The sequence below is a fragment of the Podarcis muralis genome, chromosome 17 (genome assembly GCF_964188315.1).
Source record: "Podarcis muralis chromosome 17, rPodMur119.hap1.1, whole genome shotgun sequence".
Lineage (NCBI taxonomy): Eukaryota > Metazoa > Chordata > Lepidosauria > Squamata > Lacertidae > Podarcis > Podarcis muralis.
Genome location: NC_135671.1, coordinates 41,930,283 through 41,950,928, shown reverse-complemented (window position 1 = coordinate 41,950,928; position 20,646 = coordinate 41,930,283). Strand labels below are relative to the sequence as shown.

The following is a 20,646-nucleotide window of genomic DNA, read 5'->3' as shown; positions in this document are numbered from 1 at the left end:
TATACATTTCCTGAGTATCGGTGGCGGCGGGACAATGGGTCGGTGATATGCATCGTCTGCCACCTGGCATTGCCCGGAGGAAGGGCTGGGCAGAACGATCTGACAGGATTAAGGAGTTCCTGTGTACGTGACCTGTCGTCTCGGGGATTATGGAGTCGGGGTAGCATCATGGAGTCCAGAGGAAACTGAGTTAAACGACACCAAGAGCGAGGAAATCGGAGTTGTTGTTGATTTTATATGAATTTCCAAAGGTTCCGATAGCTTCCAGCCTATTCCGTAGTGCTGATCAAAAGCGGAAATAGAATGTATCCATTCTTGCAAAAATGGATACATTGTAACAAGATTTTGACAGTTTTACGAGGTCAGGGGTTTCGATTCCATTGTTCTCGCAGCGGGGGGCCGTCAGCAGCTTGTCAGAAGTGAAATGAGGCGTGCAGTAGCTCCCTGAGCTCGCCTCTGCAGGATGAATGCATGGCCGTGATTGGCTAAAACGCAGGCATAGGAATAAGCGGGGGTACAGGGACACCCGGTCTACTCGTTCTAAGTATGGAGCGCAAATAGGCATAGGGAGAGATAGGGGAATATATTCATATATATGAGCTTATTTCGCTCGTGGAAGGAAGAAGAAAAGGGGTTGTGGGAGAAGTGTGGTGCTTGTGCAACGGTGAGGGGACTGAGGGTGGGCGTACAGTGGGTACCCTCGAGGTCATCGCCTCGGACGTTCAAGGGAGAGGAAGGGGAAAGAGGTACCCCCCCTCCGGTCCGTATCAGGGATGTTTTTCGTTGTTTTTGTTTTGTTTTGTGTTTCAGTAGGATTGTTAATTTTTCTTGATTTTACTGCTTTGGTGTTTTTTGTTTTTTGTTTTGGTAAACCAATTTGCAGGTTTTTAAAAATAAATTTTATTAAATAAATATAAATAAAATAACACAAGCCAAAACACAATCCATCCTGTAGATTTAAGTATCTGTCCACAGTCACCTACTTGTTATCAGAGGCCCAGAATCCACATTCCTTTGTAAAAAAATATGAAATAAAGTCAAACCATTTTTGCAGGCAAAAAAATATTTATTTATTTTTTTAAAACAATGTGTGTGGGGGGGGGAGACAAGAAATTTTCTGCACCGGGTACCACCTGACCTTCCTATGCCACTGGGTCTGGGAAGGGAGCATGGATAAGGCAAATAACAGGCAGATAATATGCCTGGTCTGTTACTTGCATACAATAATAGTCCTGTGTCATGGTATTGCCAGAGAATGTAGGGGAGGAGCAGAGGCAGGCAGAGGGAGGGGGGCAGGAAGTGGCGACTGAGGAAAGAGGGGAAAGCCAGGAGGTGGGACAGCTTACAGATGTTGAACCAGAGCCTCAACACCGCACAGGAAGTTCTGGCACAGACAGTGAAACAATGCTTATTCCGTCTGCCAAGGAAAGGAGAGTGTTAAAGAGGAGGGGGCAGAGGCGTCACGTGAAACTTTCCCGCCTTTTCTGTTGGAGAAGGAGCTGGCATAAGCCACTCCCAGAATCTGAGCCGGAGGATTCGGATGCATGATTGTAATGGGCTGCTTGTACATATGTAAAATAAAGACTGTATATATGTATCTCTGAGTGAGCAGAAGCATTTCTTGCAAAGAGCATTCACAAGCCATCACATCCTGTATATTAGCTAATTTACTATCTTGAGTCGGTAGACCATTTTTCAACGTTAACATATCTCAGTCATAGTGGTTCATATTAACATAATTGGGTTTTTTTACTTTAAACATTAGAGTTTTTCTCGCCAAAGCTCCTGTAGAGAAGCAGTCATGCCACAAGTCCACAATGTGACTTTTAAGTGATCATTTCAAACCCAGGAACCACAACAGTATTCCATCTGATTGGCAGCACATCCTGTCTATCTCTTTGAGTCTCTGCACAAATTATGCTGCTCTTAACACTAGTCAGACAGAACATAAAGTGGCATCTCCTCCCAAATAATGCAGACGGCTCTAGATTAAATACTTCAGCTTAACTGATCTTGATTTGAAGATTCTGAAAAAAGATGAAAGGCCTCCTCTAATGAGAACAACTTGTGGGTCATCCCACGGAATACTCAGATAAATGGTGAAAGTATGCTGATAAGAGAATATGACAGCACCAGCTTGTTATTTTTAAATAGATGAAGTCAGCCTACATGGAGTGGGGAGAGCGAGAGCGAGCCCAAAATTATTACCTGAAATAGCACAATGACGAAACCCCTTCGGAAAGTCTACTGAAGAAACCTCTCAAAAAACTACAGTCTTCCAAATTACAAAACTTGAGAGCTTACCATAGACTCCTAACCTATGTTCTGTTTCTTTTTAAAACAAAACAAAACCAATTTTGCTCCTGATAATTTCAACGGCTGCTAAGGTTGCTGGAAACTACCTGTTCTTGAGATCTCTCTTGCTCTCTCTCTCTCTCCCCCCCCCCCCGTGTGTGTGTGTGTGTGTGTGTGTGTGTGTGTGTGTGTGTGTGTGTGTTCTAAGGGTGGGTGGATCTGTCAGTTTTGGGTTCTCTCTTTTTGTCATTTTTCCAAGCTTGGGTTCAGTTCTCCACATTTCCATATTAGTTTGCCATTAAAAACAGCCCTCATGATAATATACACATTTTTGCAAACCAATTTCCCCTAGAGTTTGGATTTGATATCCCGCTTTATCACTACCCGAAGGAGTCTCCAAGCGGCTAACATTCTCCTTTCCCTTCCTCCCCCACAACAAACACTCTGTGAGGTGAGTGGGGCTGAGAGACTTCAAAGAAGTATGACTGGCCCAAGGTCACCCAGCAGCTGCATGTGGAGGAGCGGAGACGCGAACCCGGTTCCCCAGATTCCAAGACTACCGCTCTTAACCACTACACCACACTGGCCCTAACATGATGCTTTAAAAAACCCAACTAATTTATGCATTTCTAGACACACCTTACCTTGGTATATGAATTTGGGTGCCCATTCTTTGGCTGGGAAGCTGCAATTCAGAGAAGGACAAATTTTGAAGGATGGATGTTTCAGTTTCTGTATTGTTTCAGCAACTGCAGATTTGGTAGGTTTGCCTTTAAATGTGAACTGAACTGAATTTCTCCCCTAATCCCTAGTGTATTCCTAATCTCAATTAATAATAACTTAATGACATAGTCAATCTCTCCCTATAGAGTTGGCAAAGTGGGATATAACTTGAATAAGTGAATGAATGAATCATTGATTCCAATAGGGGCTGTTTTGGCAAAGAGGATTTGCTTCTTTTATTTCTCTAACTACTGAGAGAAATATATTAAAAATTTTTAAAAATGTCCAGTAGCACCTTAGAGACCAACTAAGTTTGTTCTGGGTATACCTGAAAACTACTCAGTTGGTCTCTAAGGTGCTACATTATAATTTTTAAATTCTTTTGGAAGGATTCTTTTAAACTTTCTTAGATCATATAACTTTTTTGAAGACTTGATTCTTTTAAGGGAATTTTTAGGTTTTAAAGAAGAGTCTTTTTAACTATCTTTTTAAATAATTGTTTTAATTTATTTTGACTGTAAATGAGAAACATGCTTTGTCTCTAGTTCCAGGGATGTGACCACAAGGTATCAGATGCCAGAGAAGGGTTGGCTCATTTGGACATACTTTGAGAATTTTTTTTAATTTGCTCATATTAAAAAGAAAAAAAGAAAAGAATCACAAACTTCTGTGAGGGGGCCACTGAAAGTAATGATTTCAAAAGAGCTACTTGAAGTAGGACTAACAGGAACCAACTCATGATGCAATTTAACATGGATTGGGCAGCCTACAGTCCAAAGGCAGGGGCCATAAAAAGCTGAGGCTCTGGACTTGAGAGACGTGCGGCAATGAAGACACTTCACCTTCTGTCATTCTGCCTGCTCATGGTAGCAAATGAGACAAGGAAGTTTGAGGATTGTGAATTGTTTTACAAGCTGAGAGATCTGGGGCTGGATGGCTTTCGCGGTATTGACGTAAAACAATGTGAGTCTTGTTTGTTGGACGTACAATGTCCAGTTGCTCTGTTAGGATAAATGTACACCCAATTTGTTGTGGATCCCAACCTCCCTTTGGTTTCTCATTTCTAGATGACATGTGTAGCAATTTATATGGATTTGTTTGGGTTTTTTGTTTACAGTATTATTATTATCTTTGACCATTTTAAAATAATGTGGCGTATCTGAAAAATGAGAACTGACAGAGCAGGCAAGATTGAAAATAAAGAGCCTTGTGGCACCTTAAAGGCTGACACATTTATGATATAATAAATTTTTATGAACTTCATCAGTTGCAAGATTAAAGGTAAAGGTAAAGGGACCCCTGACCGTTAGGTCCAGTCGTGACCGACTCTGGGGTTGCAGCGCTCATCTTGCTTTATTGGCCAAGGCAGCCAGCGTACAGCTTCCAGGTCATGTGGCCAGCATGACTAAGCCGCTTCTGGCAAACCAGAGCAGCGCACGGAAACACCTTTTACCTTCCTGCCAGAGCGATACCTATTTATCTACTTGCACTTTGATGTGCTTTTGAACTACTAGGTTGGCAGGAGCTCACCCCATCTCAGGGATTCGAACCGCCGCCCTTATGATCGGCAAGTCATAGGCTCTGTGGTTTAACCCACAGCGCCACCCGCGTCCCCAAGATTAAAGGTAGCACTGGATAATTCATAATGTTTTAGGAAAATGTTAAAAGCTGTTAGAAACATTGCTATTTTAAGAATACTGAAATAGAAACAACAGCATTTCAAAACTCAGAATGTCAAAACCAAGAAAGTTTATGTCAATGTTTTGAAAGTGTTTAAACAGTAGGATTTTTTGAGAAGTTTTAAAAATGCTTTTCTGTTTCTGTGTTTGGGAACTGATTTTAGGAAAGAAAGGACACTCTGAGTCCCTGGTTTTTATACTTTGCTTCCCTACCAGATGTCTGTATGGCTGGATTCCCAGCTAATTACAACACTGAATACTACGAGACAGAAGAGGGTGTCCCACACTATGGGCTATTCCATCTGAGCGGCCAGGAATGGTGCTTTAATGAGAGGCGGCCCTCACAGAACAAATGCAACATTTCCTGTGATTGTGAGTGACCCTTTTTTTCCTGCTTGTGCCATGTACTGTATGTCTCAAGATGAGTGGCTTATTTCTAAAAAGACAGGCCATGGATATGTCCCCAAATTTTGCAATGCAATACTCCAGCCAGTAAACTTATGCAAAAGTGCATCTATTAGGGAGAAAGCATGCACAAACAGGCATTAATGATGAACCATGCTAAAGCGGTGTGTGTGTGTGTGTGTGTGTGTGTGTGTGTGTGTGTGCTTGGCCTGAGGAAAGTCTTGAAAGCAGGATAAAGAGAGCTGGATTTGGCCTCTGGGCCCCAGCTTCCACACTTCCTACTCTAAAGCCTATACTCCCAAGACAGCTTGGACGTCCTGAGCACATTAACCAACAGGTGCATGATTCACCAGACTGATGCAATCCCCACTTGCTAACCTGAGCAGGTTTGAAGTTGCCTGGTGCAATTTGGGAGGGGGGGGGGGAGAACCTAAGCAGACTTCCAGAAGGGCAGGGTGCAGGTTAGAGCATGAACTGTGAAACAAATGGTAATTATGTAATGAGACTTTATAGCCTATTATTTCATACATACATGTATGAAATAATAGGCCAGGTTCTGAGAGGGAGCTTCTGCTTCAGTGCCCTGTTCCAAAAATAAAAGCACCCCACCATGCATCCCTAAAGGATTTTTTTAAAAAATGTTATGCAGTCTGCATAAAATTTGCATATGGCAGTTTATTTGTATATATGCAAATTTAGATATAATTGTTATGAAATTACTCGTATAATTACAAGAAGACAAATTTAATTTAATTAATGTACACTTAATTTAAATTACTTAATTTAAATTACTATTATTTAAATAGAAAAACATATTGCCACAGTGTGGAATACATCAAGTGACTCGTGCTCAGCAGACGCCAGGTCCTGATGGGCAACTTCAAGACCTCTTCAGTTCTTGCTTCTTAGGGTTGTTTATCTCTAAACTGAACTTAGACCAGGCAACACTTTAAGTAGAGGGGAGGATATACATGGCTACCCGAACTGTGATCATTATGCAAGTTTCCTATCTGGTAAGGGAGGCCTGGTTCACCTGCCTGAAGTGGTAGAAGTGATTAGAGACCTTCAAGGCCCCTGGGGCTCTCCCTCTTTTTATGGCCCCTGAAGTTTCAATCAGAACTGCCCTCAAATGGGGGCGGGGGGCGGGCCGGCCCGGGGAAAATGATCAAGAACCATTACTGCCCTACCTACCCTCCAACGTGGCTTGGGACCCGGCGCTGGGCTTCCCGGCCTAGGCGAAGAAAATGAGACGAGACCGAGTAGATTCGGCCTTGCCTTTACCCCGCCCCCAACCCAGCTGGCCAATCGCTTGTGGGCAGGGGGCAGGGCTAGGGCAAGGCAAGGCCGGACCCACTTGGCTTAAACTCAATTTCTTCACCTAGGCCGACTTTCTGGGCTGTTGGGGAAGCCTGCCAAGGCCGCTGCCTGTCCCGCTTTGGGCCGCCGCCCCCCTCCGAAAGCGGAGCACGTGGGACAGTGGCGGCGCTGCTGCCCCGTTTTGCCCGCGTGTGGAGCCGGGGGAGCAGCTCAGCAGCGCCCTGGGCACTGGGCCGGTTGGCCTCCTCTTTGCCCCCAGCCTCCCCGGCAGGAAGGTAGGATCCTCCTCCCGAGCAAACAACGGAGGAGGATGGGAAGTTATTTTGAGTGACGCATCTGATCAATGCAATATGCTTAGTTCATAGTTAGCCCACGTGGCTTGCTTCTACACACGTGGCCCTCAGTGATTTTTTCAGACCTGCCTTCTCAGCTCTAGGGTTTGAAAGCTTTGCTAATATTACTGCATTTATTTCTTTTGCTGACATACACTCAAAGGAGCTTGATTAATAGATCCAGAACGCTATGTGCTTGACCACACTTCCAACCCCCAAAGCAGTTGTGTGCCAGTAATTAAAAGAAGACGAGAAAAATCAGCAAAGCAATTCTGTGGCTAACTGACCAATTCCTTTAAATAGGGTCTATTAATGAAGTTCACACTTTTGACAACCAGTCTGATGCTTTTGCAGAAAAATATTCCTAGACACAAGACTTTTATTTTTTATTTTTTAAAGCCCTTTCAGTCTCCCATCTCAAGGCTAAGTACAGCAAACTGTACATTCCCACCCCTCTCCCCAAGGCTGGTGACAAAGCTTATAAAACCATGCTTTTGTGCAGAGTTTTCATTGTGTGTTGGCATTTGTTTTATGTTATTTTTAATGACCAAGTATTTACAGTGGTACCTCGGGTTACAGACGCTTCAGGTTACATACGCGTCAGGTTACAGACTCCGCTAACCCAGAAATAGTACCTCAGGTTAAGAACTTTGCTTCAGGTTGAGAACAGAAATCGTGCTCTGGGGGCGCGGCGGCAGCGGGAGGCCCCATTAGCTAAAGTGGTCTTCAGGTTAAGAACAGTTTCAGGTTAAGAATGGACCTCTGGAACGAATTGAGTACTTAACCCGAGGTACCACTGTATACAGATTCTCAGAGTGGCCTCCAAGTAATTCAAATTGTGCAGAAAAAATGTGTGTGTGTGTGTCTGCAGCGCTTTCAGTGATACAGAGAAAATGTCTTATGGAGAAAACGTCGCAGTAATTTTGAGGATGAAATGTATCACCAACCTTCGCAGAAATTGCTCACGTGCTAGCCTCCATTCTCAGGATGGGGTTACCGTACTAAAATAATCTTATCCGTGTAACATAAAATGAATGTGCCACATTTCCTCTGTCATGGGTCAGTGGGGATTTAGCTTCACTTAACAGCATAACAGCGAAAGGAAAGTCCAATGCTGTAAAGAAAAATATTGCATAGGAACCTGGAATGTAAGAACCATGAACCTGGGTAAGTTGGAGGTGGTCAAAAATGAGATGGCAAGAATAAATATTGACATCCTGGGCATCAGTGAACTAAAATGGACGGGGATGGGCGAATTCAGTTCGGATGACCATCACATCTACTACTGTGGGCAAGAAACCCGTAAAAGAAATGGAGTGGCCCTCATGTCAACAAAAGAGTGGCGAAAGCTGTACTGGGATGCAATCTCAAAAATGATAGAATGAACTCGATACGAATCCAAGGCAGACCTTTTAGCATCACAGTAATCCAAGTTTATGCACCAACTACTGGTGCTGAAGAAACTGAAATTGACCAATTCTATGAAGACTTACAACACCTTATAGAAGTGACACCAAAGAAGGATGTTCTTCTCATTATAGGGGATTGGAATGCTAAAGTAGGGGGACTTCTGGGTTAGCGCCATCGGCTAATGGCGGATTCCCTCCGAGCTCCCAAAATCCCTCCAGAGGGGGTTTTGGGACATTACAAGAATGGCTGAAGGAAGGGAAATTCAAGCTAAAGTGGACAGAGTTTTTCTTCTCTTGGGAAAGTTACAAGGCCAAATTGATGTTTTGGCTACCAATGTTGCAACTCTGGACTTAACAGTAAACAAACTCATTGAATTTGATAAGGACTTGATTCAGGAAGTTCATGCAGCTGGACAAGAGGAGAAACTGGAGAGTTTTGAGAGTGTGGAGAAAGAGATATATGTTGTTTCTGAGGAAAAGGAAGGAGGAGACGCAATGTTGCAGATGACAAAGGAGAGCCAGAGGCCTGACACGATGGCTACAAAGGAAAATAAGAACTTGATAATGAAAATCTGGTTTGAATTGGAGATTGAAGAATGGAGAGATCTCCTTATGTGGAGATCTGAAGACCCAAGGATTACAAAATTGATTAAGGTGGAAGTCGGAGCTTTGGGGACATTTGGATTTGAAAGGAGTAAGAAACAAGATCTGGGCTCCACTTTTAAGTATGGAGGTCTGGCTGGAAGAAACATGGACCCTATCGGGCTAGAGCTTCTCCGAGATTTGGTGTTTAATACTAAGGACTATCAAAAAAAACGGCAGAGAGGAATTGAGAGAGAATTAAGAGCCTCGGACGTGAGATCTCCAGGCTGATAGTAGACTAAGACTGATGGACATTTGTTGGGGATTGAAACCGGGAGAGGGGAAGGGGTGGGGTTTGGGAATCCAAAGGGTGTACAATTATAATCTGTCTTTCTTTTCTTATTTTGTTTTGTTATTAGTATGAAAATTGGAGAATTCGTGGAAGGGAATTTGGGTCGACTTTAGAAAAAAGTTTTAAGAATGAGCACTGATGTTTATAAGGTAAAATTGGTTTGTTAAAATGAACTAAATATAAAAAGGTTAAAAATTGGGGATAAGAACTTGTTGAATTAACAATCTGAATTGGAATATAAGAAGGGGAGGTGTGGGGAAGTCAGGGAAATATGTTATAGAAAAATAAGGATTGTAAAATGTATGTGTTTTTAATTTTTTTTTGTTTTCTTTTTTGACTTTTTAATGTATTAAAGTGGAAAATTTCAATAAATATCTTTTTTTAAAAAAAAGGAATGCTAAAGTAGGGAGTCAAGAGATAAAAGGAACAACTGGCAAGTTTGGCCTTGGAGATCAAAACGAAGCAGGGCAAAGGCTAATAGAGTTCTGTCAAGAGAACAAGCTGGTCATCACAAACACGCTTTTCCAACAACACAAGAGACGACTCTACACATGGACATCACCAGATGGGCAGCATCGAAATCAGATTGATTATATTCTCTGCAGCCAAAGATGGAGAAGCTCTATACAGTCAGCAAAAACAAGACCTGGAGCTGACTGTGGCTCAGATCATCAGCTTCTTATAGCAAAATTCAAGCTTAAACTGAAGAAAGTAGGAAAAACCACTGGGTTGGTAAGATACAATCTAAGTCAAATCCCTTATGAATACACAGTGGAAGTGAGGAACAGGTTTAAGGATTTAGATTTGGTGGACAGAATGCCTGAAGAACTATGGATGGAGCCTCGTAACATTGTACAGGAGGCAGCAACGAAAATCATCCCAATGAAAAGGAAATGCAAGAAAGCAAAGTGGCTGTCCAATGAGGCCTTACAAATAGCGGGGGAGAGAAGGCAAGCAAAATGCGAGGGAGATAGTGAAAGATACAGGAAATTGAATGCAGATTTCCAAAGAATAGCAAGGAGAGACAAGAAGGCCTTCTTAAACGAGCAATGCAAACAAATAGAGGAAAACAACAGAATGGGAAGAACCAGAGATCTGTTCAAGAAAATTGGAGATATGAAAGGAACATTTCGTACAAAGATTACCATAATAAAGGACAAAAGTGGTAAGGACCTAACAGAAGCAGAAGACATCAAGAAGAGGTGGCAAGAATACACAGAGGAATTATACCAGAAAAATATGGATGTCTCGTACACCCCAGGTAGTGTGGTTGCTGACCTTGAGCCAGACATCCTGGAAAGTGAAGTCAAATGGGCCTTAGAAAGCACTGCAAATAACAAGGCCAGTGGAAGTGATGGTATTCCAGCTGAACTATTTAAAATTTTAGAAGATGATACTGTTAAGGTGCTACCCTCAATATGCCAGCAAATTTGGAAAACTCAGCAGTGGCCAGAAGATTGGAGAAGATCAGTCTACATCCCAATCCCAAAGAAGGGCAGTGCCAAAGAATGCTCCAACTACCGCACAATTGCACTCATTTCACACGCTAGCAAGGTTATGCTTAAAATTTTACAAGGAAGGCTCAAGCAGTATGTGGATCGAGAACTCCCAGAAGTGCAAGCTGGATTTAGAAGAGGCAGAGGAACCAGAGACCAAATTGCAAACATGCGCTGGATTATGGAGAAAGCTAGAGAGTTCCAGAAAGACATCTACTTCTGCTTCATTGACTATGCAAAAGCCTTTGACTGTGTTGACCACAGCAAACTATGGCAAGTTCTTAAAGAAATGGGAGTGCCTGATCACCTCATTTGTCTCCTGAGAAATCTCTATGTGGGACAAGAAGCTACAGTTAGAACTGGGTATGGAACAACTGATTGGTTCAAAATTGGGAAAGGAGTATGGCAAGGCTGTATATTGTCTCCATGCTTATTTAACTTATATGCAGAATTCATCATGCGAAAAGCTAGGCTGGATGAATCCCAAGCCGGAATTAAGATCACTGGAAGAAATATCAACAACCTCAGATATGCAGATGACACAACCTTGATGGCAGAAAGTGAGGAGGAATTAAAGAAGCTTTTAATGAGGGTGAAAGAGGAGAGCGCAAAATATGGTCTGAATCTCAACATCAAAAAAACGAAGATCATGGCCACTGGGCCCATCACCTCCTGGCAAATAGAAGGGGAAGAAATGGAAGCAGAGATAGATTTTACTTTCTTGGGCTCCGTGATCACTGCAGAGGGTGACAGCAGTCACAGAATTAAAAGACGCCTGCTCCTTGGGAGAAAGGCGATGGCAAACCTAGACAGCATCTTAAAAAGCAGAGACATCACCTTGCCAACAAAGGTCCGTATAGTTAAAGCCATGGTTTTCCCAGTAGTGATGTATGGAAGTGAGAGCTGGACCATAAAGAAGGCTGATCGCTGAAGAATTGATGCTTTTGAATTATGGTGCTGGAGAAGACTCTTGAGAGTCCCATGGACTGCAAGAAGATCAAACGCATCCATTCTTAAGGAAATCAGCCCTGAGTGCTCACTGGAAGGACAGATCGTGAAGCTGAGGCTCCAGTACTTTGGCCACCTCATGAGAAGAGAAGACTCCCTGGAGAAGACACTGATGCTGGGAAAGATGGAGGGCACAAGGAGAAGGGGGCGACAGAGGACGAGATGGTTGGATAATGTTTTCGAGGTTACCAGCATGAGTTTGACCAAACTGCGGGAGGTAGTGGAGGACAGAGGTGCCTGGCGTGCTCTGGTCCATGGGGTCACGAAGAGTCGGACACGACTAAACGACTAAACAACAACAAAACCAGCATAACACTTAACAACTCGATGACATAACATCAAGCCACACTTGGATTATTTACTTCTGTGTGCTTGTGTGCCAGCTCTCTCTATCTGAGCTGGCTCCCTGCCTGTTACGTTACATGCGGGTGGGGTTCCTCTCTGTGTAAAGTCTTCAAGCTGGCCCTGCATGCGCCTGACAAATCTGCCCCATTGTCAAAATTTATCTTTCCCCCCACCTCCAGTCTCCGTTGTTGTGCGTCCTGGCTGAGGGGGAAAAACAGGAGACGGGTGGCCATCGGTCAGGGATGGTCTAGTTGAGATTCCTGCATTGCCCCTCGATGACACTCAGGGATCCCTTCCAACTCTACAATTCTCTGGTGCAGGTTTGTGCAGAGTTTTAGGTACAAGTTGTACTCCTCCTGGTACTCCTCCTCCTTCTGGTCACGGACTCTTCCAGTCAGGTTGGCTAGCTCCGAAAAACCCATCATCTTCATCTGCCATTCCTCCACTGTTGGGACTTCTTGTGTTTTCCAATTCTTAGCTAACAAAATTCTTGCTGCAGATGTAGCATACAAAAACAATTTAACATCTTTCTTGGGCAATTCCAGACCTGTTATTCCAAGAAGAAAGGTCTCTGGTTTTTAATAAATGTATATTTCAACATTTTTTTCAGTTCATTATAAATCTTCTCTCAGAAGTCTTTCACCTTGGGGCAGGTCCACCACATATGATAAAAGGTACCCTCCTTTTCTTTACATTTCCAACATAAATTATCACTGTTGTGGTAATTTTTTGCTAATTTTACAGGGGTTAAGTACCATCTATACATCATTTTCATAATATTTTCCTTTAACACTGTACATGCAGTGAACCTGACCCCTTTCTTCCACAATCTTTCCCTGTCTTCAAACATTATGTTGTGTCCCACATCTCTTGCCCAGTCTATCATCACAGATTTAACTTGTTCATCCTTTGTATGCCATTCCAACAATAAATTACACATTTTGGACAAATTTTTAACTTTGGAGTCCAACAATTCCTGTTTCCAATTTAGTTTTTTCTGAAGCAAAACCATTTTTCTTATCTAATTTATACAATTCATTGATCTGGTGATAATGTAACCAATTTATCTTATCTTTAATTTGATCAAATTGTTTTAATTTATAACCCTCTTTGTCTTCCAATAGCAGGTCTTAATATCTCAACCATTTGGTTTCCATATTTAACTTTTTCTGTTTTTTAAAAAAGATATTTATTAAAGTTTTAATAGTTACAGAAAAAAGAAACAAGAAACAAGAAACAATAAAAAGCTCGACTTCCGGAGGCGGCGCGAAACGGCAATGGCGGTCCTCTTCGCGCTGTGAAGGGGAAGCTCTGCGGAAACGGGTCTTCCGCTACGGCAAAGCGGAGACCCACTTAGGAAACCCACAAGCTGTGAAAGCCTGTGGTCGTGGGACCCGGCGGGCACCAGAAGCGCCCCCAGAAACGAGGAAGGGACCCCATAAGGAGCCCCGGAACGTGGACGGGTGGCGCGGTGCTGTGGGTCGATCGCTATTCCCGTGGAGTGAAGCCGCACAGCCGCTGCCGATGAGCGCTGACCTTTTTTCCTGGGAACATTTGACTGCAAAAGCAACAACCCGTGAGTAGAAAAACGGAAGAAATTTGGGACTAAAATTTAATGTGAAATTTGGCTGAAAGCGGGAGACGTAACCAGGAAGTCCGTCTTCCGTTTCTGTTCAAAGAGCCAAAGCAAAAGACTTTGAAGTCTGGAGCCTTTGAAGTAGCCTTTAAAGTAACCAACCATTGCATCACAGAAAATAGCTTTCAACATTAAGGATTTAACTTTTTTGTGCATTGCTTTTCTGCCATGGACTGTGCTTAAACCTCTCCCCGTGGAACTTAAATTCTACTGTGAACCCCAGGCGGGGGGCTGCCTGAAAAATAGAGCTGTCAGACTGCAGACTTTGATATTTAGAAACTTGGTCTTTGTTACATCTGAGTGTTACTGGAGCTGTTACATTGGAACATTGCTTATACTTTTCTTATACCTTTCGGAGACACTGTTTCACATTTAAGACCAACTCTACTGGCTTTAAGAGACCTGAAGGTCCTTTGGAAATTGGAGGTTTGCTGAACATTGTTTGAGTTTTTTCAAGTTTGTTTTCTTCCCTCAAGTATTCTGTTGAGCTCCCTCTAGAGGATTGTGGATTTACAACGTTACGTGACTGTCAGAGACTGCTTGCAGGTCCCAGCTCACAGAAGACCAACGCTAGCCAGCAGAACTGTACAAAGTCTTTATTGAAGTTTAGTTCCCATTTTCAAACCCTAGCGTGCGTCTCTACGTCTAGACCCTAGACCAGCGAAGCCTCGTCTGAGTCTCCGCCCCCTGTACACCAGTTTAAGACTCTAGCCTTACTCCACCTTCTACGTTTCTCCTTCCTCCTCTGGGTCCTACTACCCCCCTTGGTGCCTTCCTTCCTGGACGCCTCGGAAGCGGACCCTTCGGACTCCTCCCCCTCTCTTCGGCGGGCTTTGGGACCCGGCTCCCTCTCCGGGCTGCTCATTGCGCCCCCCTCTTGTACATTTGAACTTGGCGCGCGCGCGCTGCTCCTGACCTTCCTTTTGACCGTTTCCTCGCTCTCTGATGCAGGCGTGGCTAACCCTGACTCATGTCCTTCCGCTGACGGAAAGCTGCCTGCTGCCGATGCTTGGGACTCCTCCCCCTTACTGCTCTCCGGTGGGGAAGCTGGTCCCGATTTCCAGCTGCTGCTCTCTGAGTCCCCTCTGGCCCCTCCTTCCTGGGGTGTTCCCTCTGGCAACCCCCTAGCTCTGACCACGGGAGCCCCTTTCTGTGAATCCTCTGATTCGCTGGAGAGACTTAGAGACCTCGGATGGCTATCATCGCTGACCTCTCCCTCGGATTCCTCTCCCTCGGTCTCCAATCCCTCCCTTTCCTGTCCCTCTGCTCCTGAACCCCTGACATCCATCCCCCCCTCGAAGCCCCCCCTTCCCCCCTCCCCTCCTTCCGGTGTGGGTACTGGGTGCTCCGTCGTAGCGGGGGTGCGTGCAGGATACAGTTCGTCCCCCATGTACTCGTCGACCTCGCTCTCCTCTGCCTCCATCTCTCTGTCTCCGTGCTCGAACCCCACGTTGTCCCCCAACACGTCCATGTCCGTCTCGCCCCCCTCCCCCTCTTCGGGTGGTCCCAGCCAAGGACCCCGCAGCCACTTCCTGCGCCACTGCTCCTCTGGTTGATCGTCCCACCAATACGAGTGGTCTGAGGCAGACCCTGGTGGCGAACCCACCTGGGAGCTTGGGACTGGTGCCTGTTCCTCGTCCGAGGCGAACCCCTGGAATGTGCTGGCTGAAAGAGTGGGTGTGAAGAGCCAGTCGTCGAAATACTCTGCTGGCATGGGCCTGTGCGGGAAGATGGCATGAAACTCCTCTTTGAGCAGAGGCTCCTCCAAGGCATAGTCCGGTACCCAGCTGTTGGCACTGGCCGGGGTACCCTCTCTGGCTAGGAGATATTCTACTCCCTCTTCCCCCCATCTCTAGTCTAAAATCTCTGTGACCTCGTTGATGTGCCCCCTCCTTGGCGACCCCCCCTTTCTGGGCCCTTCCCTGAGCGGGTCTGGTGCTGTGTCTGGCTCCTGAAATCTATGAGGTGCTTTGTAGGGCGTGAGCACCGATCTATGGAACACCGGATGCATTCTGGAACCTTCCGGAAGAGCCAACCGGAAGGCCACTGGATTGACCTGTGCCTGGACTTGGTAAGGTCCTAGCTGCTTATGCCCTAGCTTCTTCTTCGCTAACGATCTGGTCGGCACTGCTTGCGCTGCTAACCAGACCCAGTTTCCCACCTGTATGTCTTCCCCAACTCTTCTGTGTCTGTCAGCCTGCACCTTGTATGCATGCTTTGCTAGTTCTAACTGCCTCCTGAGTTGTTCGTGGACTTCCTGCAACTCCGACGCTAAGGCTTCCGCTGCCTGTGGCTCCCCCTCCCCCACTCTCGCTAAACCCGGGAAGGTTCTGGGATGCCTCCCGTTGTTGGCGAAGAACGGCGTCACCCCCGTCGACACGTGCTTCGTATTGTTGTAAGCGAACTCGGCGAGTGGCAGGTAGTCCACCCATGTCGTGGGCTGCTGATTGGCGTAGCATCTCAGGTACTGCTGCATGATGGCGTTGACCCTCTCCGCTTGCCCGTTGGTCTGTGGGTGTCTCGCCGACGCCAAATTGACTTTGACGTTCAGAATGCCCATCAGCTTCTGCCAGAAGTTCGAGATGAACTGTCGCCCCCGGTCGGAGAGAATAGACCGTGGCAGACCGTGGACTTTGAACACGTGGTCTATGAACAGTTTGGCGGTCTGCTCTGCCGTGGCTACCTTCGCACACGGAATGAAGTGTGCCATTTTAGTAAACATGTCCACCACCACTAGCACTGCTGTCTTTCCCCTCGAGCTGGGCAGATCCGTGACGAAGTCCAGGGCCACCCTCTCCCACGGTTCAGACGGTGTCTGCAGCGGTTCCAGCAGTCCCGCCGGCGGTTTGTGAACTGACTTGGCCCTTTGGCAGGTGTCACATCTCGAGACGTAATCCGCTACTTCCCCCCGCATCTTGGGCCACCAAAAGTCTCTGGCTACTAGTTCGACAGTCTTTTCTTTGCCAAAGTGCCCGGCGGTGGGAGCGTCGTGTAGCTGCTGCAGGACCCTTGCGCGGAGGTCGTCTCCCGGCACGTAGAGTGCTCCCTTGTGGAGGAGCAACCCATCGCGTATCTGGAACTCGTCGGCCCTCGCTGTGCCCCTGTGCACCTCCTCCATCTTGGCCTGTGCGAAGGGGTCTTCCCGCAGCGCGCGACGTACGGCGTCCAGGTCCACGCCACGCTTCCGGTGCGAAAATGTGCTTGGCCGCCGCCGGTGCCGCCTCCTCAAGGTATTGCGGCTTTCTGGACAATGCATCCGCCATCACGTTGTTGTCGCCTGGAATGTACTCTATCTTGAAGTCGAAGTCCGCGAAGAACTCTGCCCATCTAATGTGTCTCTGGTTGAGGAACCTAGCCGTGCGCCAGTACTCCAGATTCTTGTGGTCCGTGTGGACCTGCACTGTATGTCTGGCTCCGATGAGGAAGTGCCTCCATGCCTTGAATGCTGCATGTATGGCTAGCAACTCCCTGTCCCAGATAGTGTAATTCTGCTCCGATTTGCTGAGCTTCCTCGAGTAGAAGGCGCACGGCCTCCAGTCCCCCTGCTGGTCTTGTTGCAACAGGACAGCTCCCACGGCTCTATCTGAGGCGTCTGTCTCCACCCTCATGGGTCTGCTGGGATTCACATGCAGCAGCTGCTCTTCTGACGCGAAGAGCCGCTTGAGTTTCTGAAAGGACTGCTCCGCTTGCTCCGTCCAGATGAATTTCTTCTTCTTGGAGCTGAGCGTGTCGGTGATGGCCGCTGTCTGCATGGCAAAGCCCTTGATGAACTTGCGGTAAAAGTTGGCAAAGCCGACAAACCGCTGGACTTCCTTCCGATTGCGTGGGCTTTTCCAATCCAAAACTGCGCGAACCTTGGCGCTGTCCATGGCGAGCCCCTTGTCCGACAACTTGTAGCCCAGGAAATCCACCTCCGTCACGTCGAACTGGCACTTCTCCAGCTTGGCGTACAGCCTGTGCTCCTTCAGTCTCTGCAGAACTTCCCTGACATCCCTCTCGTGCGCCTCTCGCGATTCTGAAAAAATCAGGATGTCGTCCAGGAAGCATACGCACTTCTTGTAAAGGAGCCCCGCCAGCACATGATGCATAAAGGCTTGGAAAGTGTGAGAGCCATTTTGTAATCCGAAGGGCATAACTCTGTATTCGTATGTGCCCAGTGGCGTGAACATGGCCGTCTTCCACTCGTCGCCGTCGCGCATGCGAATCAGGTTGTACGCCCCACGTAGATCCAACTTGGTGAAAACGCGTCCTTTCCGCACCGTCGCGAGCAGGTCGTCTATCTTGGGCATGGGGAAAGCTGAGGGCTTGGTTTTCGAATTTAAAATTCTGAAGTCCACCACCAGCCTCCGTTGGGGCGTGTCCCGCTTCTTCACAAAGAATACTGTACTGCCTCCCACCGCTTTTGACTCCCGGATGAACCCACGCTTCAAATTGTGATCTATGAACTCCCTGAGTTCCTGCAGTTCATCCTCAGACATGGAGTACAGTTTCCCAGTCGGCAGCGTCGCCCCCGGCAGGAGGTCAATCTTGCAATCATAAGGTCTGTGAGGAGGTAGCTTGTCCGCCTCCTTCTCGCAGAATACCTCCAAAAACTCCGCATACTTGAGGGGTACTGCTTGCAGCGTGCCCAACTGTAATCGCGTGTCCTCCTCTTCCCCTTCTGGGCTGGGTATAATGCAGTGTTCTGCACAGTAGGAGGATCCAAAAGTCAGTTGGCGCTGGTACCAAGCCAATGCTGGGCTGTGCCTGTGCAGCCAACTCATGCCTAATACTACAGGCGTGTCCGACAGTTGGGTGACATTGAAGCTGATGACCTCCCGGTGATTCCCAATTTGCATCACCATCGGCGGTGTCTGCTGCACCACCTGCCCCCCTAGCAGTTCCCTGCCATCCACCGTGACAACCTTCAGGGGCAGTGTGGCTGGCAGTAGCGCTATGTTTTGTTGTTGAATGAACTCCAGTCCTATAAAGTCTGCATTACTGCCAGAGTCAATTGTAATAGGCACTTCTAAGGTGAGTCCATTGGGCAGCTGGAGCGATGCGGTGAGCTGCACCACTGGTTTGGGCGGGAGGGGGTCTGTGGGCTGTAAAATCTCTGGGGACTTCCTCACTGACTCGTCTGGCTGGGCCCCAGTGCCTCCTATTCCAGCCAGACTTCGTCGTTTCCCTGCTGTGGTTCTCTCTGCTGAGTTGTTTCCAATACTGTCACTGAAGCTGCAGTGTGCTTGTGGATCCTCTGGGGACACTCTTTCGCCATGTGCTCTCCACTCTCACATATATAGCACTTCCTGTTCCTTCTAGGCAGCTTCGGTTTTACTGCTCCCGGTGTTAAGGCTCTGGTAGCTGAGTGAGCCCTAGCACCGCCAATCTCCATCTGCTCTTCGCCCCCTCCCTGTGGAGGCGTGGACTGCGCACGCGCTGCTTCTCTAGGCAAGAGGGAGGGCACTCTCGCTGGTGTGCGTCCCCAACGCCCTTCTTCTTTGCTCCATGGGCGTTCCTCCTGCCTCACCCCAATCGACAACGCTCTTTCAACCACTTGCTGAGTGGTTGTGGGTCTCTCTCCCCGTGCCATCTCATCCTTGATCTGTGGGCTCAATCCCTCCAAAAAAAGGTCTCTAACTGGCGGAGAATCCTTATCCCAATTCAGAGCGTTGACCAATGCAAAAAACCGGGAATGATACTGCCTTACGCTGGCTTTCCCTTGTCTTAGCCCAAATATGTCTTTCCGGGCAATGTCAATGTCTATGTTAGATAAGAAACAGGAGTCCATTGCTTTAATGAATGCATCTGCGCTTTGGAGCGCTGGATCCTTATCCCTCCACAGATTGCGCAGCCATGCTTTCGCGTCCCCATGCAGATGAGACAAAATAAATCCCACTTTCTCCCGCTCATCTCTAAAGTCTTTATCCAGCAGCTTCAGCGCAAACAGCACATCTGCTCGGAAATTGGGGTACTGCTGCAAATTCCCATCAAAATGAGATACAATGCTGCCTCCTCTCTTCCCCAGCCCAATCCCCTCGGATCTGGGTCCCGGTATCCCCTGCTTCACAAGCCCTTCCAACCTGGCTTGAAGATCTCTGCAGGCAGCTGCCGCTTCTTCCTCTCTCTTCCTGGATGCGATTATTTCAGCGCTGAGTTGTGTCACCGCTTCTTCCAGGGAAGCTATTTTCTGTTCTGTAGTCATCTCCCCTGACTTTTGTGAGCTCGCAAGGCACCAGTCTTCTGCCCTCCCTGCCTCGCTCCCGCAGCGATGCTTGAGGCGAAGAAAACCGATGAAACGTGAGACGAGGCTTACTGTCAGAGACTGCTTGCAGGTCCCAGCTCACAGAAGACCAACGCTAGCCAGCAGAACTGTACAAAGTCTTTATTGAAGTTTAGTTCCCATTTTCAAACCCTAGCGTGCGTCTCTACGTCTAGACCCTAGACCAGCGAAGCCTCGTCTGAGTCTCCGCCCCCTGTACACCAGTTTAAGACTCTAGCCTTACTCCACCTTCTACGTTTCTCCTTCCTCCTCTGGGTCCTACTACCCCCCTTGGTGCCTTCCTTCCTGGACGCCTCGGAAGCGGACCCTTCGGACTCCTCCCCCTCTCTTCGGCGGGCTTTGGGACCCGGCTCCCTCTCCGGGCTGCTCATTGCGCCCCCCTCTTGTACATTTGAACTTGGCGCGCGCGCGCTGCTCCTGACCTTCCTTTTGACCGTTTCCTCGCTCTCTGATGCAGGCGTGGCTAACCCTGACTCATGTCCTTCCGCTGACGGAAAGCTGCCTGCTGCCGATGCTTGGGACTCCTCCCCCTTACTGCTCTCCGGTGGGGAAGCTGGTCCCGATTTCCAGCTGCTGCTCTCTGAGTCCCCTCTGGCCCCTCCTTCCTGGGGTGTTCCCTCTGGCAACCCCCTAGCTCTGACCACGGGAGCCCCTTTCTGTGAATCCTCTGATTCGCTGGAGAGACTTAGAGACCTCGGCTGGCTATCATCGCTGACCTCTCCCTCGGATTCCTCTCCCTCGGTTCCTGAACCCCTGACAGTGACTTTGTTCATTTGCACTCTACCTTCTTATCTTGTTGTTTACT

The 20,646-nt window shown here is 47.2% G+C and overlaps 1 protein-coding gene across 1 annotated transcript in view; it reads left to right on the top strand.

The window, feature by feature from the left end:
* Positions 1 to 3,748: 3,748 nt before the first annotated feature.
* LOC114587914 (lysozyme C-like) overlaps positions 3,749 to 20,646 on the top strand; it is a 32,048-nt gene continuing 15,150 nt past the window's right edge. The window contains exons 1-2 of the mRNA XM_028712784.2: positions 3,749 to 3,981; positions 4,914 to 5,069. Coding sequence (XP_028568617.1) covers positions 3,846 to 3,981; positions 4,914 to 5,069 — 292 coding nt within the window. The 5' untranslated portion in view covers positions 3,749 to 3,845. The remainder of the gene's footprint in view (positions 3,982 to 4,913; positions 5,070 to 20,646) is intronic.